The sequence below is a fragment of the Syngnathus floridae genome, chromosome 8, assembly GCF_059516105.1.
Source record: "Syngnathus floridae isolate MCC-2025c chromosome 8, RoL_Sflo_1.0, whole genome shotgun sequence".
Taxonomy (NCBI): domain Eukaryota; kingdom Metazoa; phylum Chordata; class Actinopteri; order Syngnathiformes; family Syngnathidae; genus Syngnathus; species Syngnathus floridae.
Genome location: NC_142420.1, coordinates 9,117,193 through 9,137,961, shown reverse-complemented (window position 1 = coordinate 9,137,961; position 20,769 = coordinate 9,117,193). Strand labels below are relative to the sequence as shown.

Below are 20,769 nucleotides of genomic sequence, written 5' to 3'. Positions count from 1 at the left end.
CTGTATCAGTTACCTCCTCACACACATACCAGTTTAAAAAGCTTTGTGCGCTATAAAACTCTAATCCACCCCCATTACCGGGCGTGAAGTCCTTTCAAAATGCCCTGTCTGTGTGGCTTTTACAATGAAGGCCTGTAAATAAACCGGTCTGTAGAATTAGGGTTCAACTCTATCTTGACAAGATTTGGACTTTAATGCTTGCCTTAGTTTTAAAACATAAGGGTCATTTTGCGGCTTGTTAAATGAATCCCACTTAGGTTGGTTGATCTTGTTTTATCTTCTGCTATTTATTTAGTTGTAGTGAATTGCTCTAATAGTTTCAAGATGAGATGGGGCAGGAGGCAAGGATAGAGGAATGGGATATGGGATTAGTCTAATGGGCTAGTAGGTATTCCTAAAAATGGTATTCTGCTACAAATGGGTGGGGGGAAATAGGATAACTTCAAATCTGAAATTTTTGGTAAAACTGCATTTTTTTTCTTGTGCAACAAATTGACCAAATAATATTGAGTAATTAAAAAAAATGTTTTTCAGTGTGGGACAAGGTGAAAGTCAGAACATAAACTTAGAAAGCCTCTCCCCTCAACTTAATATACATGTTAATGTATTCGTCAATCAATTCTATCATCTGAAAAATGTCACGCCATAGAACTCAAATATACGTGTGATTTTCATCTCATACAAGATTCCACATCTGGTTGCAAGGTGAAGACTCAGTTTTCTTGCATTGCTTTATCAGCGTAGATCAGCAGGAGAGAAGTCGTAAAACAGAGAGGCCATAATTCATCAGATAAAGGCAAAGCTGTCAAACTGTCTGCATTGTTTGGGTGTGTGCGCTTATGAAGGCCCACACTCTCGGATGACACGCTGCACATGTTGTTTTGATTAATATTTAGACCCAAGGCTATGTATTTCATTTCTCTCTCTTTATTTCTACCTCGTCCGCTATAGGAGGAGCAGGAGACCAGCTACACGATCCTTCGGGCCCGAGGTTGTAACGTGACTCTGAATGGTCTCAAGCCCAACACTGCCTACCTGCTGCAGATCCGAGCCCGCACAGCGGCCGGATACGGAGCCAGCAGCCCCAGTTTCCAGTTTGAAACCAGCCCTGACTGTAAGTGGTAGATAAAATATGGTCTCCAGAATACAGTTTTTAAACCAAGTATTCCAACAGACAGCGTGTCCATTTTTCGTAAATACCTTTGCATGTGTCATATTTTTTTTGCTGGCGTGAGAACACATCTCACGTCAAAGTTGCTTTGTGTCTTTCAGCAGCCTTCTCCATCTCCAGTGAGAGCAGCCAGGTCGTGCTAATCGCCATTTCCTCAGCAGTGGCCATCATTCTGCTCACTGTGCTGCTCTACGTCTTGATTGGGAGGTTTGTCCACATTTTGGCACAATCCTCTCGCATTTTATTGCAAAAGAAGTATGCCTGATCATTTTTGGGAAATGTTATACGTGCTAACCAAACAAAAACTGTATGAATAATGATGAGATTAGAAAGATTCGTTTTTTTCTCTTGCTCTTTGAAAGATCTTGGATTTTGCACTCTTATGCACCCCCCATCCCCTCTCACACACACTAAGCTGGACCAATGAGTGAAGCCTTATTAGACGTGGCACAGCTTCTGACCTTCTCTATTTGGATTGGCAGGTTTTGTTGCCACAGCAAATCCAAACATCCTGATGAGAAAAGACTGCACTTTGGCAACGGCCACCGTAAGTATCGGACTGTTTTTCTTCTTCAATCTTTCCTGTCTCCACTTTACAGTTCACTGAACTCCAATTAGCTGGTTGCATTATAAATTGCTTGAATGTTTCATTCCTATAGATGTTTCTTTCTCACAGTATTTTCACACTTCTAAATAAACAAGGGTCTGATGGGAAATGTTAGTTAGACCTTATTTGTTTATTCTATTGCAGTTTTTCCCAACCATTACTGAGGCAACACATGTATTAAAAAAAAAAAAAAAAAAGCTCACGGCACACCATCAAAAAAAAAAAAAAAAATTCAGTCTCAAAGCGGCACTCAGATGTCTGACTCGCTCTACTCAACTTGGGTGAATATATATTTTCCTGCTTCCGATGAAAGTACTAAAATCTCATCTGACTGGTAATTACTGAGTGCTGAGGTAATGCTGAATATTTTGCAATGTGAAAAACATGCCATTTTTTGTCATCTCTCAAAGCCAAAAATAAAATGAACAGTATCAAAATATTTTTTTTCATCTGGTCAGGATTGAGCTGCAATTTTCCAGAAACTGATCAACTTAGTTTTTCTTTTCGTATTCGGATACATGCCATCCATATCATGATTTAAAAACATCTGTAAGGCCGCTGGAACATGTGTTAAAGGGATATTAACTGGCTTCTGCAAAGTTTCTTCATGTTTCCTGTCATGTAAGAAACTCAGTGAGACAGGAGATTACATCATCTTAAAAGTTGGAAGCGACTGATCATTTCGTTTTGATTTGATTAATTCCCGACACTCCAAGGATTTAGTTTTTAAACATCCTGAGTATTTATCAAAGAAGTGTCAGTTGTTGAATGACCATGTTTTGAGACCTGCTCTTTCCTGCTCCAGTGCGTTTGCCAGGTATTAAGACCTACGTAGACCCCCACACATATGAGGACCCCAGCCAGGCTGTGCATGAGTTTGCGAAAGAGCTGGATGCCTCCTGCATAGCCATCGATAAAGTGGTGGGAGCAGGTAAGAATTGACACTTCCTTCTAACGTCATTCAAATTAAAAAAAATGGAGCACATGCAAGTGGCAGGTTATGTGAAGTGTGCTGCCAGGAATGAGAATTTGTTTCAATGCCGTAGCCTCTTTAAAGTGCTTTGATGGAGGAAAACAAATGATAAATGACAGCAAGTTTGTTGTTGTTGTTGATTCATGTAACCTGTTTTCCTTTTTCTTAATTTTGCCTGCAAGCATCCCGTCTTATTCCCGTTTCTGTGATTAAGGGGTGTATAAATAAAGTTGACTTGACATTCTTAATATTTAGTTTTGAAATTTGATCTAATTCATCTGAGGTTTATAGCTGTGAAATGTTCCCTAATTTGATGTGCGTATACATTTTTAAAAAAATATATAATTGACAAATGGGAATGCCTAATTATGGTGCCACACATCTTTAAATGTTGTTGGCTTTTTAACAATTTAAGATTTAATTAAACATCCACTTTACCTTGTTACATGATATTTCATTTTGTCCTACTCTGCTTCATTGTGTGTTAAAAGACAGTACACCGTTTTGTTTTTTTTTGTATTTTTTTGGTAACATGGGACTTTCCCATCAAAGTGAGATACCCAGCTCCACTTAGAACAGGAAGTGAATGAGTGTCCCTAATCAAGCCTTATTAAAATGAGATCTCCACTCTCTGGGGGTGACCACAGAAAGAGTTCCTTTACCCTGTCTGGTCTGCTCACTGCTGGACGAAGCAGAACAGGAAAGCACAGGCATGATGATGTTGGTATTTAGACAGGTTGTAATTATTCTGGCCTAAATTCTTCCAGACCCGGCTGCTTCACGTCCAGATTTTGACCCGTGCTCTATGTTCCAGGGTTACACTGGGAAATTATAGTGTGGACTGGAGGAAGCGCGAGATTTACAAATGTCTTAGCTCTGACATCACCTAGCGCTCCATATGCATATACATTGTCGAGTGCGCATTCTTGATCCACTTGTCTAAAGCTGGGCCAAATCCCTGTAACCAGCTGCAGCATTGATGGTTGCATTTGAAGCATGCAGTCTCCCTGCACCACTTACTGTATATTGTGCAAAACACACACACACACTGGCACGGGATGAAGTAAACACACATATATCCCCTCACCGGCAAGGAATTCTAATCAGAGTCTGTGGAGTCACCTTGCATCCAGTTGGACTAACAGACAATAAGGCTGTGTCAACAGAAGGGAAGTTTTCTTCATTAGGCATTTTTGTTTGCTTTAATCAAGAAATACGCTTATCGTGTAAGTTTAGCGTTTGATCACTACGATTACAGTGTGTCACATTTTCCATCTTTGAAATTTTTAAGCAACGCTCACGCACAAAATTGCTTTTGTGGGTTTGGGGATGGTAACATGTTGGGTGGTGTTTGTTTTTGTTTTTGCAAACAGCGCATCGCCATGGCAACAGCATGTGATCAAATAAATTGTTTTCAATTACATTTCTTCCTAAATCCATTTTAGACACCTTTAGATGAAACACTCTAAGTCGAAAGACAATTGGAAAAATTCTGTTGGAGTTCATGAAAATGTGACCTCTATGATAGGCGGCAAAAAAATATCAAAGTAAATTCAAAACGGCAGACTTTGTGCTAGATTTAGCATATGGCTTTTTGTAGATCTAGGTGAAACGTACCGACCAAGTTTGAAGTTTATAGTTCATAGGGCTTCGTAAATCTCTGTGGGGATGAGACCAATATATTTACAAGTCTGATATATGTTCAAATTTTGGTGTCTTTTTGTAAAACTCTATTATGTGACCTTTAGGTGAGTTTGGTGAGGTGTGCAGTGGCCGTCTGAAGCTACCTAGTAAGAAGGAGATCTGCGTGGCTATCAAGACTCTAAAAGGAGGATACACAGACAAACAGAGACGGGATTTTCTTGCTGAAGCGTCAATCATGGGACAATTTGACCATCCCAACATCATCAGGCTGGAGGGGGTGGTGACACGCAGTGAGTAAAACTAATTCTTTGTGACACGAAGCTCTTCTGGATTTCCTTTTCACAGTAAAATATTTTACTTGTTTAAATGCTTACCGAAGAAGACTACACAGGAAAAGATCTGATTTAAGATTTATGTCCACATTCCACGACACGTCCATTCTCTCTTGAGTCTTTTTACCGATTCTGATCTAAAAACGTCTTTGACAAATGGCCCTAAAGTGGCCGACACTTTAGAGAAAATCGCCGCGGTTTTATCGAGTTGCTGCAGTGTAAATCTCTTCAAATCAATGTACTCTGATCAAAGCTATGTCCTTAGTGGGTATAAATCCATATCTCTTGCACGCTCCCCCTCTGGGTCTCTTTATAGGACTATCATCAGCGCACAGAAGGAGTCTTTAAAAAGGAATGAGTGCAAAAAACAAAATAATGAGTCTGAACTTTGTCGCTGAGAAACATGCCTGGCCTCTATCTTTCCCTCAGGCACCAGCCTTGTTAAGAAGCACAGCTCTATAGTGACTAAAACACCAAGAGCCTCTCCTCACTTAATTGTCCTCAATTTTTGCTTTCCCTTGTTTAATCTCCCTCAGTCTAATTCTCTTATTCTCTTGTGTGATCTCAGTGTCCAAATTGCTTCATGCCCCTTTTTAATTCAGTTCATCTGGATGCTTTGTAGAAAGTACTTTTTTCCCCCCCGGAAAAAGCCAATGCCAGGCCTAAACCTAAAAAAATAAAAATATACCCCATAACTCAGTATGAACCAGTAAAATGTGTGTAATCTTAAAACACTGGTCCTCTCTTCTACTGTTAGTGTGTGTGTGCGTGTGTCTGTACGTGTGTGTTTTACTGCTCATGTGTGTATATTGTGAAATAGAGTGAGTGAACATTTGTAGGCATCCACTAAACATATGAGTTGGAGCAGCCCGGGAGCAGGGTTCGATTTTAGGTTCATTTGCTCGGCACACATACAACAGACACACACACACACACACACACACACACACACACGCACACATACACACACACATACTCGCAGCCCGATGCGGGTGATTTATTAAGCTGCTCCTGTTAATTCTTAATCCTGAGACTTTCACACCCCATTTACCTTGCTGCTTTTGGGTGATCCACAGGCTGCATATTTTCAGGGACACACACATGCATGTTTGATGCTCATACACACACTCAGTCATCCACATGAGCAGAGCGACACAACAAAGAAGCTGCAGGGCCTTTATCTTGCCAAGAGAGAGAAGGATGGAAGTGACGAAGCTTCAAGACATGAGGGAGAAACCTGCGTGTGTGTTCCACTCCGTTAATATAAAATCGTCTTCTAATAAACGCGGGCATCCATCAACATGTTGGAGGAGTTTGAGCACAAATGTATAAACTGTGATTGTAAAAGTAAGCTTTGTGAGTTTATTGAGATAAAGTATGTTAAATTAGATTGTTCTGAGTTCATCATTGAATGAGTCAAGTGAAACAAAAACAAAACATTTTTCATAAAAGGGTCATAAAATATAAATCTATTCTTAAATTATAAGGGTGGAAAAGTGGTTTCCAGTTTCAAATCTGTGTCTTAACTACTTTGTTGACACGATAAAAAGTGACAGTCAATCAATATACTGTACATTGAAACAGCACATCATAAAATTGAAAGTATGTGGTTTATATAGTTTAGGTTGAAAGACTGCTGAAACAGTAATTGATCTATTCATCAATTCGGTTGCAGCCTGCTTTGATTTAATTAAAGTGATCAATCATCACTGCGATGGGAATGTTATTTCTTTCATGGGTGCTGATCGATTTGTTACATTTAAAACACACTTCCATCACTGGTGGCACAACCGACCCAGATGTGAGGACAGTTCACATACGATGTGAAAAGGAGAGGGAGGGGTAAATTCATCAGGGTAAAATGGAGATGGAGCATATGGCTGGTGGCAAGTCAAGAGTGAAACAGTGACAACAAAGCCATCTGGGGCACACAACAAGTCTTGACGCCAAGCCTGTTGATTTAACAATGGCTGCTTTAAAAGATGCATAAAGTTCCCCCTCCTTGTATATAATAAACCTCATTCTGGCTTTAGTTTGAAACAAAGATGTCACTCGTGATCGTTGACCTTCTGGAGCCACTAAAAGTTTTGAGAAGTGAAAACTTATCTAACTGCAATTTACGTCTTATTTTAGCCACACAGAATGTAGGTGATGAATAAAAGTCATGAATATCTTTGCAGGTAAGCCTGTCATGATTGTCACCGAGTATATGGAGAATGGTTCACTGGACAGCTTTTTAAGGGTGAGTATGCATAAAATGATGCAGAAATTATTCACCATCTATTGTCAAATATTTGCTGAAATATTCTTGTTTACTGCTACTATTTATTTGCATTGGCTCATTTTCAGCTCAAAGCATCCCTCACAAGAGACCTTTAAAAAAGAAAAACAAACTAAACAAGGTTACGTGATCGGACTTTACATCTGTCGATTCAAACTATGAGTCAGAGTACGTGATGCCTTTTTTAGTCAATGTCAAAAGGTGCAATGAAAAAAAAAACAAATGCAGTCATGGTGTCATTGCAAAGCGTGACAACAAAAACCACATTGCAATCACAGCTTGTCCAGACAGCGGTGACTTTGCTTATGGCACGGCTCATTAGTCAGCTACCTTTCTCTAATTCAGTAAGCGTGCACAAACTATGACTCTGACATTATTATACCCTGTCCAGAAATACTGGAAATACCCTTTCTGACTGTACTAAAAACAAGACAAAAATATTGCTTGCTCTCTTAAGACTTTTCCCATCCAGTGACGTAAAAAGACATTTTTCAGTTCAAACCTTTGCGAGTGTCACAGCAATTTTGTCAATGAGTTCTTCAGATTCAGATCTCTGTAGACCCATTTCACACACACATTTATCATACAGGGAGGGACTTTTTATTTTTATTTTTACCATGTCTGTGCTCCTTAAAAAGGAGTGACCCGCCTCACTGAAATTAGTCAAAGCATGAGAGCCAAGTCATAACACTGACATCAAAGCTTGCAGACTCATGTTTTAGCCCTTTACCACGTCTGCACTGCTTCATAGTTCATCCTGGAGGAGTAGCTGTTTGCTGGCATGTTGCCAGAGGCCTGCACTTCATCTCTGTAGATGTGTCATATGCGCACACGCAAACACGCACAAACTCATAGCTTATGCATTATCGCATATGTCTGATTCCAAAAGGCTTTGAAGTGACAATTCCAGGTGGTCCGGCCACTAACCGTCGCTGTCGGAATGAGGTGGTCAAGTCGGGTTCATAAACAAACTAAAACAACACAAATGACTCATTTTATTCTCGTCTTGAAAATGATGTGGTGTGAGGACGCCAACTTTCCATAGTCATAATCTGACTTTAGTCACTCATAGGATAAAAAGGACTCACAGACTGCTTTACATGCAGCATTTTTATTCATCTATCAGTAGCAAATGACGGAGAAGTATAAAACTTCTCATAAAACATTTTACACACTTTTCCCTAGCTGCCATGACAAACCAATGAAAGTCTATTTATTGTGCTACTTTATTGTGCTAGACCCCCTTTGTGGAGACTAATAAATGTCTTGGCACACTCAGTCAATTTATCTATTGGGGATTGGGATAAATTCCCACCTGAATCTTTTCTGACAATACAAAGACATTGGACTTCTAAATTCCTGTTTGTTGAATGATTTTTGTCCAAACTTGGCTGTGACTCGGTGCACAATGAAAGGTTCATTAAAGGATGGTTAGATGAGTTAAGAGTGGAAAAACCCAAGAGGCCTCAGCCCATTCAAACGTAGAACAGAGCCAAGCAAACATGACCTCTGACCTCACGAATCAATATTCTCTCCAGAAATACAAACTTTAAAAGTCTTTTGTTTCCTACGGAAGCATTTAACTGTCCAAATGGAGTAAAAAAACAACAACAACTAGCAAATATATTCAAGCTCCCTCCAATTTCTGTTTGGTGGAACTTCCAAGATCTCACCTTTGACTTTTAATGTCTAACAAAATATCAAAGGTGATTCTTGAAAGGTTAATTACAAAGCCATTCTCATTTTTGTGACATTCTAATTTATGCAAATACCCCACAAAGGCCAAAATTGCAGTCCCCGGAAGGAACAAATTCAAGATATAACATTAACTTTCTTCTTTTCCAGAAGCATGACGCCCAGTTCACTGGAATTCAGTTGGTTGGCATGCTGCGTGGCATCGCTTCAGGCATGAAGTATCTGTCTGACATGGGCTACGTTCACCGAGACCTTGCCGCACGAAACATCTTAGTCAACAGCAACCTGGTGTGTAAAGTGTCAGACTTCGGCTTGTCAAGGGTCCTGGAAGATGACCCCGAGGCTGCTTACACCACAAGGGTGAGCTCAAAAACAAATCTGACAATGCTGTGATCTAATAAAAATGCAAAAAAAAAAAAAAAAAAAACGTTCGAGGAGTAGCAACTACATTATGACTGTATTTTACTATTTAAATGATATGAAGTAAAATGTTAAGCGGCGAAAGTCAGTGGTTTGTTAATATTTATACTGGAAGTGGAATATTTTTTCTGCCAATATTTGACGGGCATTACTGACAGTACCAGCCGGCCTGGCATGCTGCAAGGCAGGCTTACAGCTGTGTTATTTTGCAGCATGTGTGTGGTCATTTTCATCACAGGGATAATATGGTCTAGACTATACAAGCAGCCCCTTTAAGCATGCGGCAATTTGCTGACCAATGATTGCTTGTCAAATAAACAGCCAAGGTGCCATTTGCCTTCCTCCTCAAAATACAAAACGAAATGTGGAATGATAAACAGACCAATGTTACAGTAACTGCCAATGACTCCCAAAGGAATTTTATCTTTCCTGATTTATTAGGCAAAATATGTAGTCGTCTGTATTTTGAAATTTTGGGGTAATTTATCATTTATTTTGAACAAGAGTAGCAGATTGTCACAGAGTAGTCTGTTTATGTTGCAATTCTGTCTTCACCTCAAAGTCGTACATCAAATATTATAATGCACACGTGTGTGTAATTTTTTTTTTTTTCCCCTGTCATATACATCTCACAGTATTTCCTTGGAGCTGTGAGAGTGTGTGTTGTCGTAGAGGAGTGTGTGTGACTGCACACCACCACGCATGAACTGAATAGTCTTGGCCGATGACTTTTGTTAGTTTTGGCTGCCATCAGCGTGCCTCCCTCAGCTCCTTGTCTCTCATTTGTCCTATTTCTCAGCTAGAATGACAAATGAAGCAGACGCTACAATAAGAAATGTTGCAGGAAATTTTGGATTAGTTTTGAAAGATATGTTATTTTTGGAAAATATTTCATTTGTTTTTGGAATGAATACTTGCCAGTGTGGGAAATCCAATCAATCTATAATGGTCTTTTAAAAATGAACACATGTGACTCGGCAGCTTCTTGGGACCCATGCTGGGTTTACCAGTGGTGGCTTGGGCCTCCCGAACTTTCGTAATGATCTTATCAAGACATTTGGACAAACCATGTTTTTGGGAAAGTTTTGGAAAAGGGCCTTTTGTCTTAACTGTGCAAAGTCCATGCATGTCTAGTTAAATGAGTCACATGTGGAAGAGCTGCAGTACCCTTCAATCCAATTTTGAATGGGCCAACTTTCAGTTCCTGTAGGATGCTTCAAGGCCAAGCACAACATTTTGTACAAACGAGATACAGCCAATCCAGCCAAACACAATTCAGCCGTAACGTCCTCTTGAACTTCGTTGTAATAGTTTCCCATTTTAAGTTGAGTGTACTTTTATATTTCCAAGGCAAAAACTCAACTGACAAACCTCTGTCTGTTTTTTTTTTTTCTTTTCCCCTTACTTTTGCTCTGTCAGGGAGGGAAGATCCCGATCCGGTGGACAGCTCCAGAGGCAATTGCTTACAGGAAGTTTACATCATCAAGCGATGCTTGGAGTTACGGCATCGTGCTCTGGGAAGTAATGTCGTATGGAGAACGGCCTTACTGGGAGATGTCCAATCAAGATGTGAGTGCACAAATGGCCTATCGTAGGCGCCTTTAGCACAACAACATTTAACTGGCAACAAATATCCACTGTGCCGATGTCAAGCTTTAATCAATACTTTTATTTTCTTTCCTATATCAAGGTCATAAAGGCTGTAGATGAGGGTTACCGCCTTCCCCCACCCATGGACTGCCCTGCTACACTTTATCAGCTGATGCTAGATTGCTGGCAGAAAGAAAGGAACAACAGACCCAAGTTTGAACAGATAGTCAGCATACTGGACAAACTCATACGCAACCCCGGTAGTTTGAAAATTACAGCCAACACTACATCAAGGTAAGTTACTCAGAACTTTAAAAATGTTGTGCTTTTTTATTGTATGTCCATTTTCATAATTTCACACCCTTAAATATTTTGGAGGCACCGTTATTTCATGAAGGGACAAATGAAGCTTCAAATTTGCTTATTGAATCAGTTGTATTTTTTACTCCTCTAGACGGCACTGTTGCTTTACTTTCACCCCGAGAAAAGAAGTCACACCTGGATGTGTCAGATAAGACAACTGGTTCATGAAGCAAATTTGAAGCTTCATTTTTACATTATGGGCCTTCAAAAATCATTTAGTATCATATATTCAATGTATCTGTAGAAATGCGACCCCCTGTGGTATTTCAATAATTTTGTCTTGTTTCTTTGCTCTATTTACTTGATATTATGGCATTCTCTATTTCTAGCTAGGAAAAACGCTGATTGCTTTTTTTGTTTGGCGTACTTCCTTACATGGGTCCACCATTCTGTCCTGGAAAGCCATGATGGAGGAGGGCAGTACTTGTACAATTGTCAGTTTAGGCAGCAAGCAAGACAGGCAACAGGGTCTGCAGCAGCCGCATGCGCTATTATGGAGACGTCAAAGCTCATAACATTGACTAATGATTTCTTAAGAAAGTGAAAATAGGTCCCTTGGAGTTTGCATGTAATTTTCCTGATTGGCTTTTAACACTGGGTGAGCACCGGCTGGCCGACACAGTCTAGCGTGCTGATTTATGGGAAGTTTGTGTGTGCGTGTGTGTGTGCACGTGTGTATGTGGCGGCAGTTGCGCAGTGGGAGCAGCTGCACTCAACTCTGCACACCTCGTTTGTCACAGAGCTGTCCTAGCTGGCTAATGGAGCACCCCCTCTTCCCCACACCCAGGCAAGAGCCTGGGACCAGAGGATAGCATCTGGAGGGTTCAGGGGTGGGACCCAGTCATAGTTTACTGTCTCTGCATGGAGAGGTTCTGGGGTCAGTAGGTCAAGGTTGGCTGTCAGAGACTAATTATAGGCCAACAACAGTCCAAACAGGGCCGGAGGGCACTGTCTATCATGCCGGCTGTACAGTGGCAATAAAGTAAAAGATTCCGGAACGGCGTCACTGAATAATGCATGTTTGTGCTCTACAAATGATGTTCATTAATTTGCCAAACAGACGACTTTGTCAGTCGGCGTTCCCTTTCAAGATGTTGTATTGTTACACTTGTATTTTGGAATTTTACATAAGACATGCCAAATTGTGAAAGAAAAAATCTGGTTACATTTGTTTCACCGTTTTTATTGATGTTTCTTACATAATGGTTGAAAATGATTCAAATTAAATAGTAAAGCTAACAATATCGAAGAACAGGAAAGTCCAAATAACTTATTATATACTAATTGCTCCGAATTTTATGAAAAGCAACATATGCAAAATTTAGCCAATTTTTGGCCATCATTAAATAAAGGCCCGTCATTAAATAAATCAATATTTTCTAAGTACACATACCATTTACATCCATTCCAATTAAGGCTCATAATAGACATCACATATCTTGAGTAACAATCTTGGACGCGTTGGTGAAATAAAATCAAAATGTCACACCTGAAGTATTTCAGGTTAATAGCTTCCCTCAGACCACCTGAGTGGTACTGATTAACACTGCACCACATCCATCATATCCAACAGAGGCAGATCAGAAATTCAATTTACAGGGCCAACGCTGGCTCTTTGTATCCCTCTCTCCACTCGGAGGGACTCCATGGGAATTGTCCCAGTCGCACAGCCAGAGATGAATTGCGCTCCTGCTGCCCTGCTCTCCCGTGTCTGCACAACTTCTTCTCCTTGCCTCCTCTCCTCCCTTAAGATCACTAAAAACAAGAGTTACACGGAGGTGGTTATCTGGAGGTCAAAAGAATGACAAACAGAATGGAAGAGAAATGAAGGCACATCATGTTTGTTTGACAATCACTCGTACTTCTGTCGTCTGTTTTCTTTATTCTCATGGTGGTTGAGGACTGCAAGAGGCTTTAAAATTCTCTTTGCTCCGATCTCCTTGTTTCTTCACTATAACGATCTTGCCTTGGGTTTCTGTGAGATGCTGCTGAGAATCCAACAACAGAGTAAACAAAAGGAATGATAAGGCAAGGAAAACAAGGTCGTTTGCAGTTTATATCTCGAAGGAAAGTCAAGGAGAAAGCAGATGGGGAAAAGAGATCAGAGGAACGAATAAAACTGTAACTGCACAGAGATGATCAATACGCCTTTAAAACAAACACGTCAGGGCAGAAATTTAAATATTTGACAGTTTTGAACCAGGGTAATATTTGAACATATGCTTTTTAGTATAAAGTGACCATATTTTTTTCTATGTTGCCCTAGTACAAGTGTATATACCCTCTTTTTTTCACAAATCAGTCTTCCTGAGTTGCTCCTGTGGGCCATTCGCTATTTTGACATGCCTCTGATGTGGCAGGAAAAGATTCTGTCAATGTGCCACCCACTCATAGCCTTGGACACATTTTCCTCTTTTCCATTCTCTGTTTGAGTTGTCATTCCCCGTCCTCTAAGTTCAACGTCCCCGTTTACCTTTATTTATACAGTATATATTATTATTTCAGTTTGCACAGGATCTAAGGTGCTCCCAGTGTTCCACTTTAGTTATTATCATGCTTATTTGCCGTTTTGTCAATAAACACTGATTGTTAGATAATAATCGGGGTGAGGCTACTAAGCCAAATGCTTAACTGCTTTTCACAAAACTTTTGAAACTTTTTGTGCCTTGGCAAAGAAAACACCCACGCGGTATCCATTTTGTATTGGATGCAGAAACAAATCCCCCAAAAAATCCTTAGTAACGATTCCATTCTTTTTAATACAAACGAAAATAAAAGACATTTCCGTGAGCTTGTCATTTATGTTCATGTAAAATTTGATGCTGATCCAAGTAAAGATTTTTGCTTTGGCAGGGGTCTGTGCCCTACTTAGCGCCATTCTATTTATAATCATTATTAATGTTAAAAGCACCAATATGTACTTGGAGGTCTGCCAACTTTATCGGTGCTGGTCCGTGAAAAAGGGAATCATTCAGTTTCCCTCTTCATCAGCATGCTGGATTAAAAAATAAAAAAGCACATCTGTTGTATTAATTTATTCGTGCATATAAAGTTCCTCAAGTACATTTTCCCATCTGCTTTTTTGCTTCCACTCTCCCTTATAGGCCGGCCAACTTGTTACTGGATCGAAGTAGTTCAGAGGTTCCCTCTGTGGGGACGATGGGTGACTGGATGGATGGAATGAGGACCTTGCCCTGCAATGAGGCCTTCTCTGGGGTCAGCTACAGCTCCTGCGATACCCTGGCCAAGACTTCCACAGAGTAAGACACAAACACACTAGGCCACTCTGCCTATTCATGTCAACGGCATTTAAAAAGGGTCCAAATTGCGAGGCAAGCGTTACTGGGAATTTAGAGCCCTTTGATGAAGAACTCACAATCCTTCTCCCTTGTTCATCAGAAGATAAAAAAAAGCGATGGAGCTATTACTAAAAGTCTCATGGTAACCCATCATGACAGGCGTTTCGCCATGCTTTCGATGTCACTAGTATGACTATGAACGTAGAAGGAGAGGGCGTGAAAAGAAGTGATAAAGAGAGAAACAGAAATTGAAATGGAGGCGAATTGTGAGCTCAGCCAAAGGGGGATTGGAAAGAAAGCAAAACTATTCATGGATGGAATGAGTGGCTAAATTTGACATGTGAAAAGAGCAGCAAGGGAGGCCTTTGCAAGAGAAAATGCAGGCATGGTTGTCAGATTGTTATGCAAGAATTTTGCAAATCAAGCAATATTGTCCAAAAGTTATGTGGAAAACCAAACAAGAGCAGATGTTTTAGATAGATATTGTACCAAATACATATCTTCTGTCCATTTCTCATCTTGATATTTATCATGGCTTTTCTATCAATAGGGATGTCCAATCAATAAAAAGTTATTCCCAGTCAACAAAAAGCTTACTCTGCAAACTCACGGATGACAAAACACACTACACAAGACTAATCTTGCACGATAGAAATCCCATTGCCCTACACTTTTTTTTTTTTTCCCCTGTGGCTAGATGCTAAATTGGATCATTTCAGTATTAATCCTCTGACAGATGAGGCTATAGCAACCAAGGCCAACACCACCACCGGCGCCACTCCACGACTAGCAGCCTTGACTGGGACTATGCATTGCTCTGTATAGATTGCTCTATTGATTCGTACAGACTTAATCTAGTCCTTGATAGTCAGCACAAGTGTTGGCAGTGCTCTGACCTCCTACGAACAGTAATAGTACTTGGCTGCAATGTGCTGACTCGTCGGTTGGTGTAATTTAAGTCCAGTTTGGTGGATTGGTGGTTCCGTTTTATTTTTTCGGACTAAAAAGCATGTTAACTCATGACAAATATTAACAAGGTAGTAGCTAGCTTTTGGGACAATTCTATGAGAAAATATCAGTGTACATTTCGACAATGGTCTTGTCTCTAAGTTTCCTGCCACACATGCGTTGTGCTCCTCTTCAAATCTGGAAAAACCTTGAAACCCTCAGAGGACAGGGAATAATCATAGCTCTTAACAAGCATCCACTTTAGCTCATGTCATGAAATTTGTACTGCTCGAGGATGGTCTTCCCTCCCCCTTTATCTAAAAACTGACCCTCTCATGTGAATTTCAACTTTCATATCTGTATGGTGCAATCGGGTTAATAGAGAGCAGTCCATACACCCCGTGCTTTTGTCACGTTTAATTATTCCAAATACAAAATACTCTGCAGAGGTATTAAACCGGGGTCGTGAGAATGTCTGCACAAACACTGCGGAAAGAAACTTTTGACAGGTGTTTTTTTTAAGAGAGAGATAACTATCTCGAGCTGTGGTGTAATCCAACCCTTTGGGTTTATACATACAGTATAGAAAATCATCGTATTGTTTTGGCAATGCTGCCTGTTTTTGACCTCAGTGCTTTTGGCTATACTGATGAGAAAATAACAAACAGACCTGGTTAATTAAGATGAGGTGGGGGGGAAAGGTAACATGTGGCTCATGAGCTCATTCAAGAGGTCTTGGATTTAAAGGGAAAAAAATGACAACACAAACCCAGGGCAACAGATGAGCTTTTTTTTCTGTTAAATGATATATTACATTTTGACAATTTTACAACTCTTTGTTTTATTTTGTACATGCAAATGTAAATGTGTTAAATTACCCTTTTGGACAAAACAGTATGACAAAATACCAAGCAGGAAATGGGATTTTATTTGTTAACATTACCCGGCATGGCTGTGTCTCAGTAGAGTGATTCTGACAGAGGTCCACGTCACACCAGCAACTTGCCCAGAATGGGAGCCATCCATGGGGATCACCACTCTCTAACACGCAGTTCCTCTCCTTTCGATTCCTCGGACTCTGGATGGTGGGTGGTGCAGCACAGCCAAGGCCCTTCTCAGGAGCAGAACGTGATCGTGATTGGCCTTCACGTCTGGGATTTCAGGGGATACTTTGTCATAACTTGATGGCTGTGTTTCCATCCCACAAAGCTTAACTATACTATGTTTCCATTAAAAAAACATGTATGTCCGCTATAAGAAAACATTACCAACAGATCACCATGACGCAAAAGAGTGGCAACGTTTGTTTTTCCAATGGTGGATTATGAAGCTTCAAATATGCTTCATGAACCAGATACCTGTTCAAAAACAGTCATTCAGTAAGGGTTTGGACATGCATGTTTTTGAGACAGTCAAAAATTCAAATAATTATAAAAGCACTATACTGACTAAAAATAGCAATTATAAATTTTTTAATTGCAAAGCTTGTAAAGAAAATAAATTGCATTTCTATTGTGTGGATGGAAACTAAGCCATGATCTCCTTTTTGTCAACTAATGCTGCTTGTTCCTGCAACTCCTTTATTTGTATTGTTGTTGTTTTTTTTTTACTGCAAACCTGAAACATCCATTACATATAACCTGTCCTTTTGTGTTAAAGCACGGATTGAACCAATGTCTTTCTTAAAGTCTGCTGCTTTGCAAAACCAATGTCCTGCTTCCATAACGAACTATTTCTCATTACACTTAACCTACTAAAAAAAAAAAAGAAGAGCATATGTAGTACCATCACTTTGACTGCAAATTATCTGCTTCTACTAATATTGTATTTAAATGTACTCACCAGACTTGTGAGTTCTCGAATTCCTTGAATGAGCTTCTAAATCCACAGACGACATTGTATTTCAGTTGGTGATCAATTCCTAAGGTTGAAGTGAAGTGGTAGCTCTTAACGAGCAATGTCTTTAATTGCATGTTTAATTATAATTCATGTACCAGTGGTGCTCCTTTCCCCATCTCCCTTCCTGCCTGTTAAATCAAATCAAACTCAATTCAATGCAGGAAAGCAGTGCATTGCATGTGATTGTTTCTTTCACTGACGGGTCATAACTGCAACTGTCAGTGTATCGCCACAGGCCTATATTGTTGATTATTAGCGATGGAGAGTGGAGGCATATCCTCATTCAAAGCAGTGGCAGCTCACTGGCCTTCTGGGAAATGCAGTCCGGTGTGAATGGCAGCTGCATGGGAAAGTGAAGGGAGCCGCGCTGGGAGCATGTCATTAAATGTCACAAGGATGTCACATCCTTCATCACTAATGCACACTTTCTATCTCTTTTTCTCCCTATCTTTCCCTCTGTCATGTCCCGCCCCGTCACTGTCTGGTAAATGACCTCCCCCTTCCGTCCTTTTCTCTGGCTCTCCCCGTTTCTTTCCTTTCTCTCGTATTTCCGTCTCACTAGGGATTTGAAAAAGGTTGGAGTGACAATTGCAGGACCACAGAAGAAGATCGTGAGCAGCCTCAAAGCCCTTGAATCTCACACCAAGAACGGTCCAGTGCCTGTTTAAAAGATGAGGCCAACAGAGGAAAATCACCACGTCCGCAGATTGTTGGAGCTAATTGCTTGCTTATACACACTGTGTATACATCGTGATGATGGCAGATGACTGATAGGAAAAAAAAATCTTGGCAGAGAAATGGGAAGAGCCCAGAATAGCAAATCAGTTAACTGGTTGACTATTGAACCCTTCGTTGTTCCACGCTCACGTTGAGATGCCTTACAGACACACAAAGCAGCAGGGTTGGGTTTTAAAGAATCATACGAGAACTAACACAGCCGGACAGAACTGGTTCAGGGATAGAGACGACTGGACCAGGATGCAAAGGCGAACAAACGTCAAAGTTGCAGCTCTCGGTAGCAGTCGAGGTGGACGACGTTTCCCTCCATAAACTGCTCGCCTGGGATGCTTGGTGGCTCCTCCCACTAGACCTTGTCGGCAACCAGCGCAGAGCACGACTGTGGCATGGCTTAACTGCCCCATGTGATACTCAAAGGAAGTCAGCAGCAGCACCTGATCCAGTGTGGACCCTTCCTGGACTGATGAAGTCTTGAGATTCTTTTGCAGCTACCTACACATTAACTCAACCGGTTCGAACCGTTCACGTTCGGTTGTCACATGATAGCAATAATGATGATAATCAGCTTGCATAGGAAAACCATGATCATGATTCACTCACAGTAAGCTTTGAAGGTAAGCAATAACCCACTTCACACTCTTTATATGAAAAATGGAAGTTAAATGTTATACAAACAGATATTGTAACGTTATAGTGGCGTTCAGCAAACCCGAAACCTTTTGTGTGAAATCTCAGGATACACACGATTTGATCTATATTTGCTGTAACAAGCGGAAACAGATGAAGTGAACAGAGCGAACTGAAGCAGGGAATTGAGAGTACACGGTAAGAGAGATGAGAGTGAGAAATTGTGAAGTTGGAAATGAGACGTATAAGATGAAGCTGTGTTTTTTGCACCTCACCTTCAGATAATCTTATTGTGCAATGGAGGTGTTGAACTCCAGGTACTTGAGTTTATTTTCCTGGGAAGTAAAAAATAGTTTCATTTAGCAGCTCACATTCTCTATTCAATAAAGCTGGGCATTCACTAATAATGCTGAAAATCTTTCAAAACAATTCTGAGTTAGCCAATTTAAGAATATGACGCAATTTCAAGTCTCGTACAGCCTCATCGCACAATGATCTGATGAAATGTGAGGTGTAAGAAATCTTCTCTGTCCTGACAGTTTTTACTAGAATGGTCCAATTAGATTTTCCAAAAAGTAGAAAAACAGTATTATATGTTTAACAGAAGCCAATGGAATACAACGTTTCTCTTCAGCTACTGATAGAGATCATGCAAAACATTGAGTACCTCATTGTTGGGTTTGATAGATGTTGGGTTCACCATGCTCCTGTTTTGGTTGACGTAAAAAGGCTTTAGCAACACTACCATATGCACAATGTTAAGTATTCCTTAAAACTGAAATCCAAATACATACAGTATGTCCAGAAAGGGATTCCCTGAATGCACCTTTACGTTTGGATGCTCCATGGTATAGAGGTACATCTATATGGATTCTGGTCACATGATCAGTATTATAAACTGCTACTACTCTATACTTTTGGATGAGAACCATTCAACTACAAGTGTGCACTCTAAATGCACTTAAGACACAATGTGTGAGCACTTTCCTTTACGTGGGAATTTTAATGGCTTGGCTGGAGATTAAATTTACCCAATGGACAGAAATGTCATTGCTTTGGGGAAAAAAAAACCCCCAGCTCTGTTCGTGGGATCAGTATAGCCAGTGTTCTACCTGTGGATGCCGCTGTTGCTGCTATGTGATCTGATTAACATGTACATAGTGTAAACCATCGTAACCATATAGCGACTAGCCCGACGCTTCCTGCAATATGTACATGCCATCCTTATTTGTACAAATTTTTCTATGTATAAAAAGATTACAAATTGTGCAACAATTAAAAAAAAGACAATACACCTCTGTATTATACTTTACCTTGTTTTGAATTATATTTGTCAGCCTGTTTTTATTTTCGACAATAAAAACGCAATTGTGATTACATAATTATTTATTTGTTAACATTACACAGCACAGTGTTTTTTTTTTGTTTTGTTCTTTTTAAGATTACAGTAAATTATGTGTCCGTGTTACCTGTGTTTTGTTTTGTTTTTTTACTTATTTTATCAACCTGGGACATCTGAGAGAGCAATACTGTTATGCACCCCATATCCAGAACCCTTCTTTTCTGTCTCAAGACTGACCCGTGTGTTTGTGTGCGAGTTTACGTGTTCAAACATAGATGGCCTTGTCAACTAATGTAAAAGGATTTGTAGTGGAAACATTTATATTTTTATAATAAATATTCTCAAAATATTTTCCAAAAAATTAATGATGATAGACCTGGTTCTGTGTTTTTTTGCTTTCCCACACAAAGTTAACAAAATATATTAGACAGAAAATATCATTGTTGATAATATAAATAATTATATAATCCATAACATTGCTTGTAGTGCCCACCCTGGAGTTCCCCCAGCAAACCTTTCAGTCTGTAACGTACAGAAATGTACCACAAAACGAGCACTAGATTATGCGGCAAGAAAATGAATAGATTAAATTAATACAGATGAAGGATTTGAGGTTAGACAAATTTTATTTCCCATGACTGCCCTAATTAACGAGATTATGTCCAGAATCATTAGTCCTGAATCTGTCATGCACTTGATATCAAACAATCGTCCTCTGACTTTTCCTTACTTGTTTCCGACCTCCCAAATGATCATCTCTCCCTAATCCCAACAATCCTGCCGTCATGTCCAATAAGACGATGACGAAAAATCAAACCGTTTTGTCTCCTGTCAACCCAG

General features: G+C 40.0%; 1 protein-coding gene and 1 long non-coding RNA gene across 7 annotated transcripts in view; one reads left to right on the top strand and one right to left on the bottom strand.

The window, feature by feature from the left end:
* epha3 (eph receptor A3) overlaps positions 1 to 20,294 on the top strand; it is a 61,229-nt gene extending 40,935 nt beyond the window's left edge. Inside the window, exons 7-18 of one of the 5 annotated variants that reach the window (XM_088382623.1) lie at positions 952 to 1,114; positions 1,273 to 1,378; positions 1,654 to 1,718; positions 2,584 to 2,709; positions 4,500 to 4,685; positions 6,908 to 6,969; positions 8,854 to 9,063; positions 10,543 to 10,692; positions 10,814 to 11,007; positions 14,181 to 14,336; positions 16,290 to 16,408; positions 17,785 to 20,294. In XM_088382623.1, the coding sequence (XP_088238749.1) occupies positions 952 to 1,114; positions 1,273 to 1,378; positions 1,654 to 1,718; positions 2,584 to 2,709; positions 4,500 to 4,685; positions 6,908 to 6,969; positions 8,854 to 9,063; positions 10,543 to 10,692; positions 10,814 to 11,007; positions 14,181 to 14,336; positions 16,290 to 16,368 (1,497 nt within the window). In that variant the 3' untranslated portion in view covers positions 16,369 to 16,408; positions 17,785 to 20,294. Of the gene's footprint in view, positions 1 to 951; positions 1,115 to 1,272; positions 1,379 to 1,653; positions 1,719 to 2,583; positions 2,710 to 4,499; positions 4,686 to 6,907; positions 6,970 to 8,853; positions 9,064 to 10,542; positions 10,693 to 10,813; positions 11,008 to 14,180; positions 14,337 to 16,286; positions 16,409 to 17,784 lie in introns of all 5 variants that reach the window. The other 4 variants (XM_088382622.1, XM_088382620.1, XM_088382621.1 and 1 more) reach the window with 4 other exon arrangements.
* LOC148394410 (uncharacterized) lies at positions 12,219 to 17,079 on the bottom strand. Of its 2 annotated transcripts, none has more exons than XR_015859770.1 (3): positions 16,267 to 17,079; positions 12,939 to 13,064; positions 12,219 to 12,831 (listed from the first exon to the last, which is right to left on the bottom strand). It is a non-coding gene; the product is annotated as an uncharacterized LOC148394410 (long non-coding RNA). The 2 variants fall into 2 exon arrangements; XR_015859769.1 differs by having other exon boundaries at positions 12,939 to 13,061.
* Positions 20,295 to 20,769: the final 475 nt, after the last annotated feature.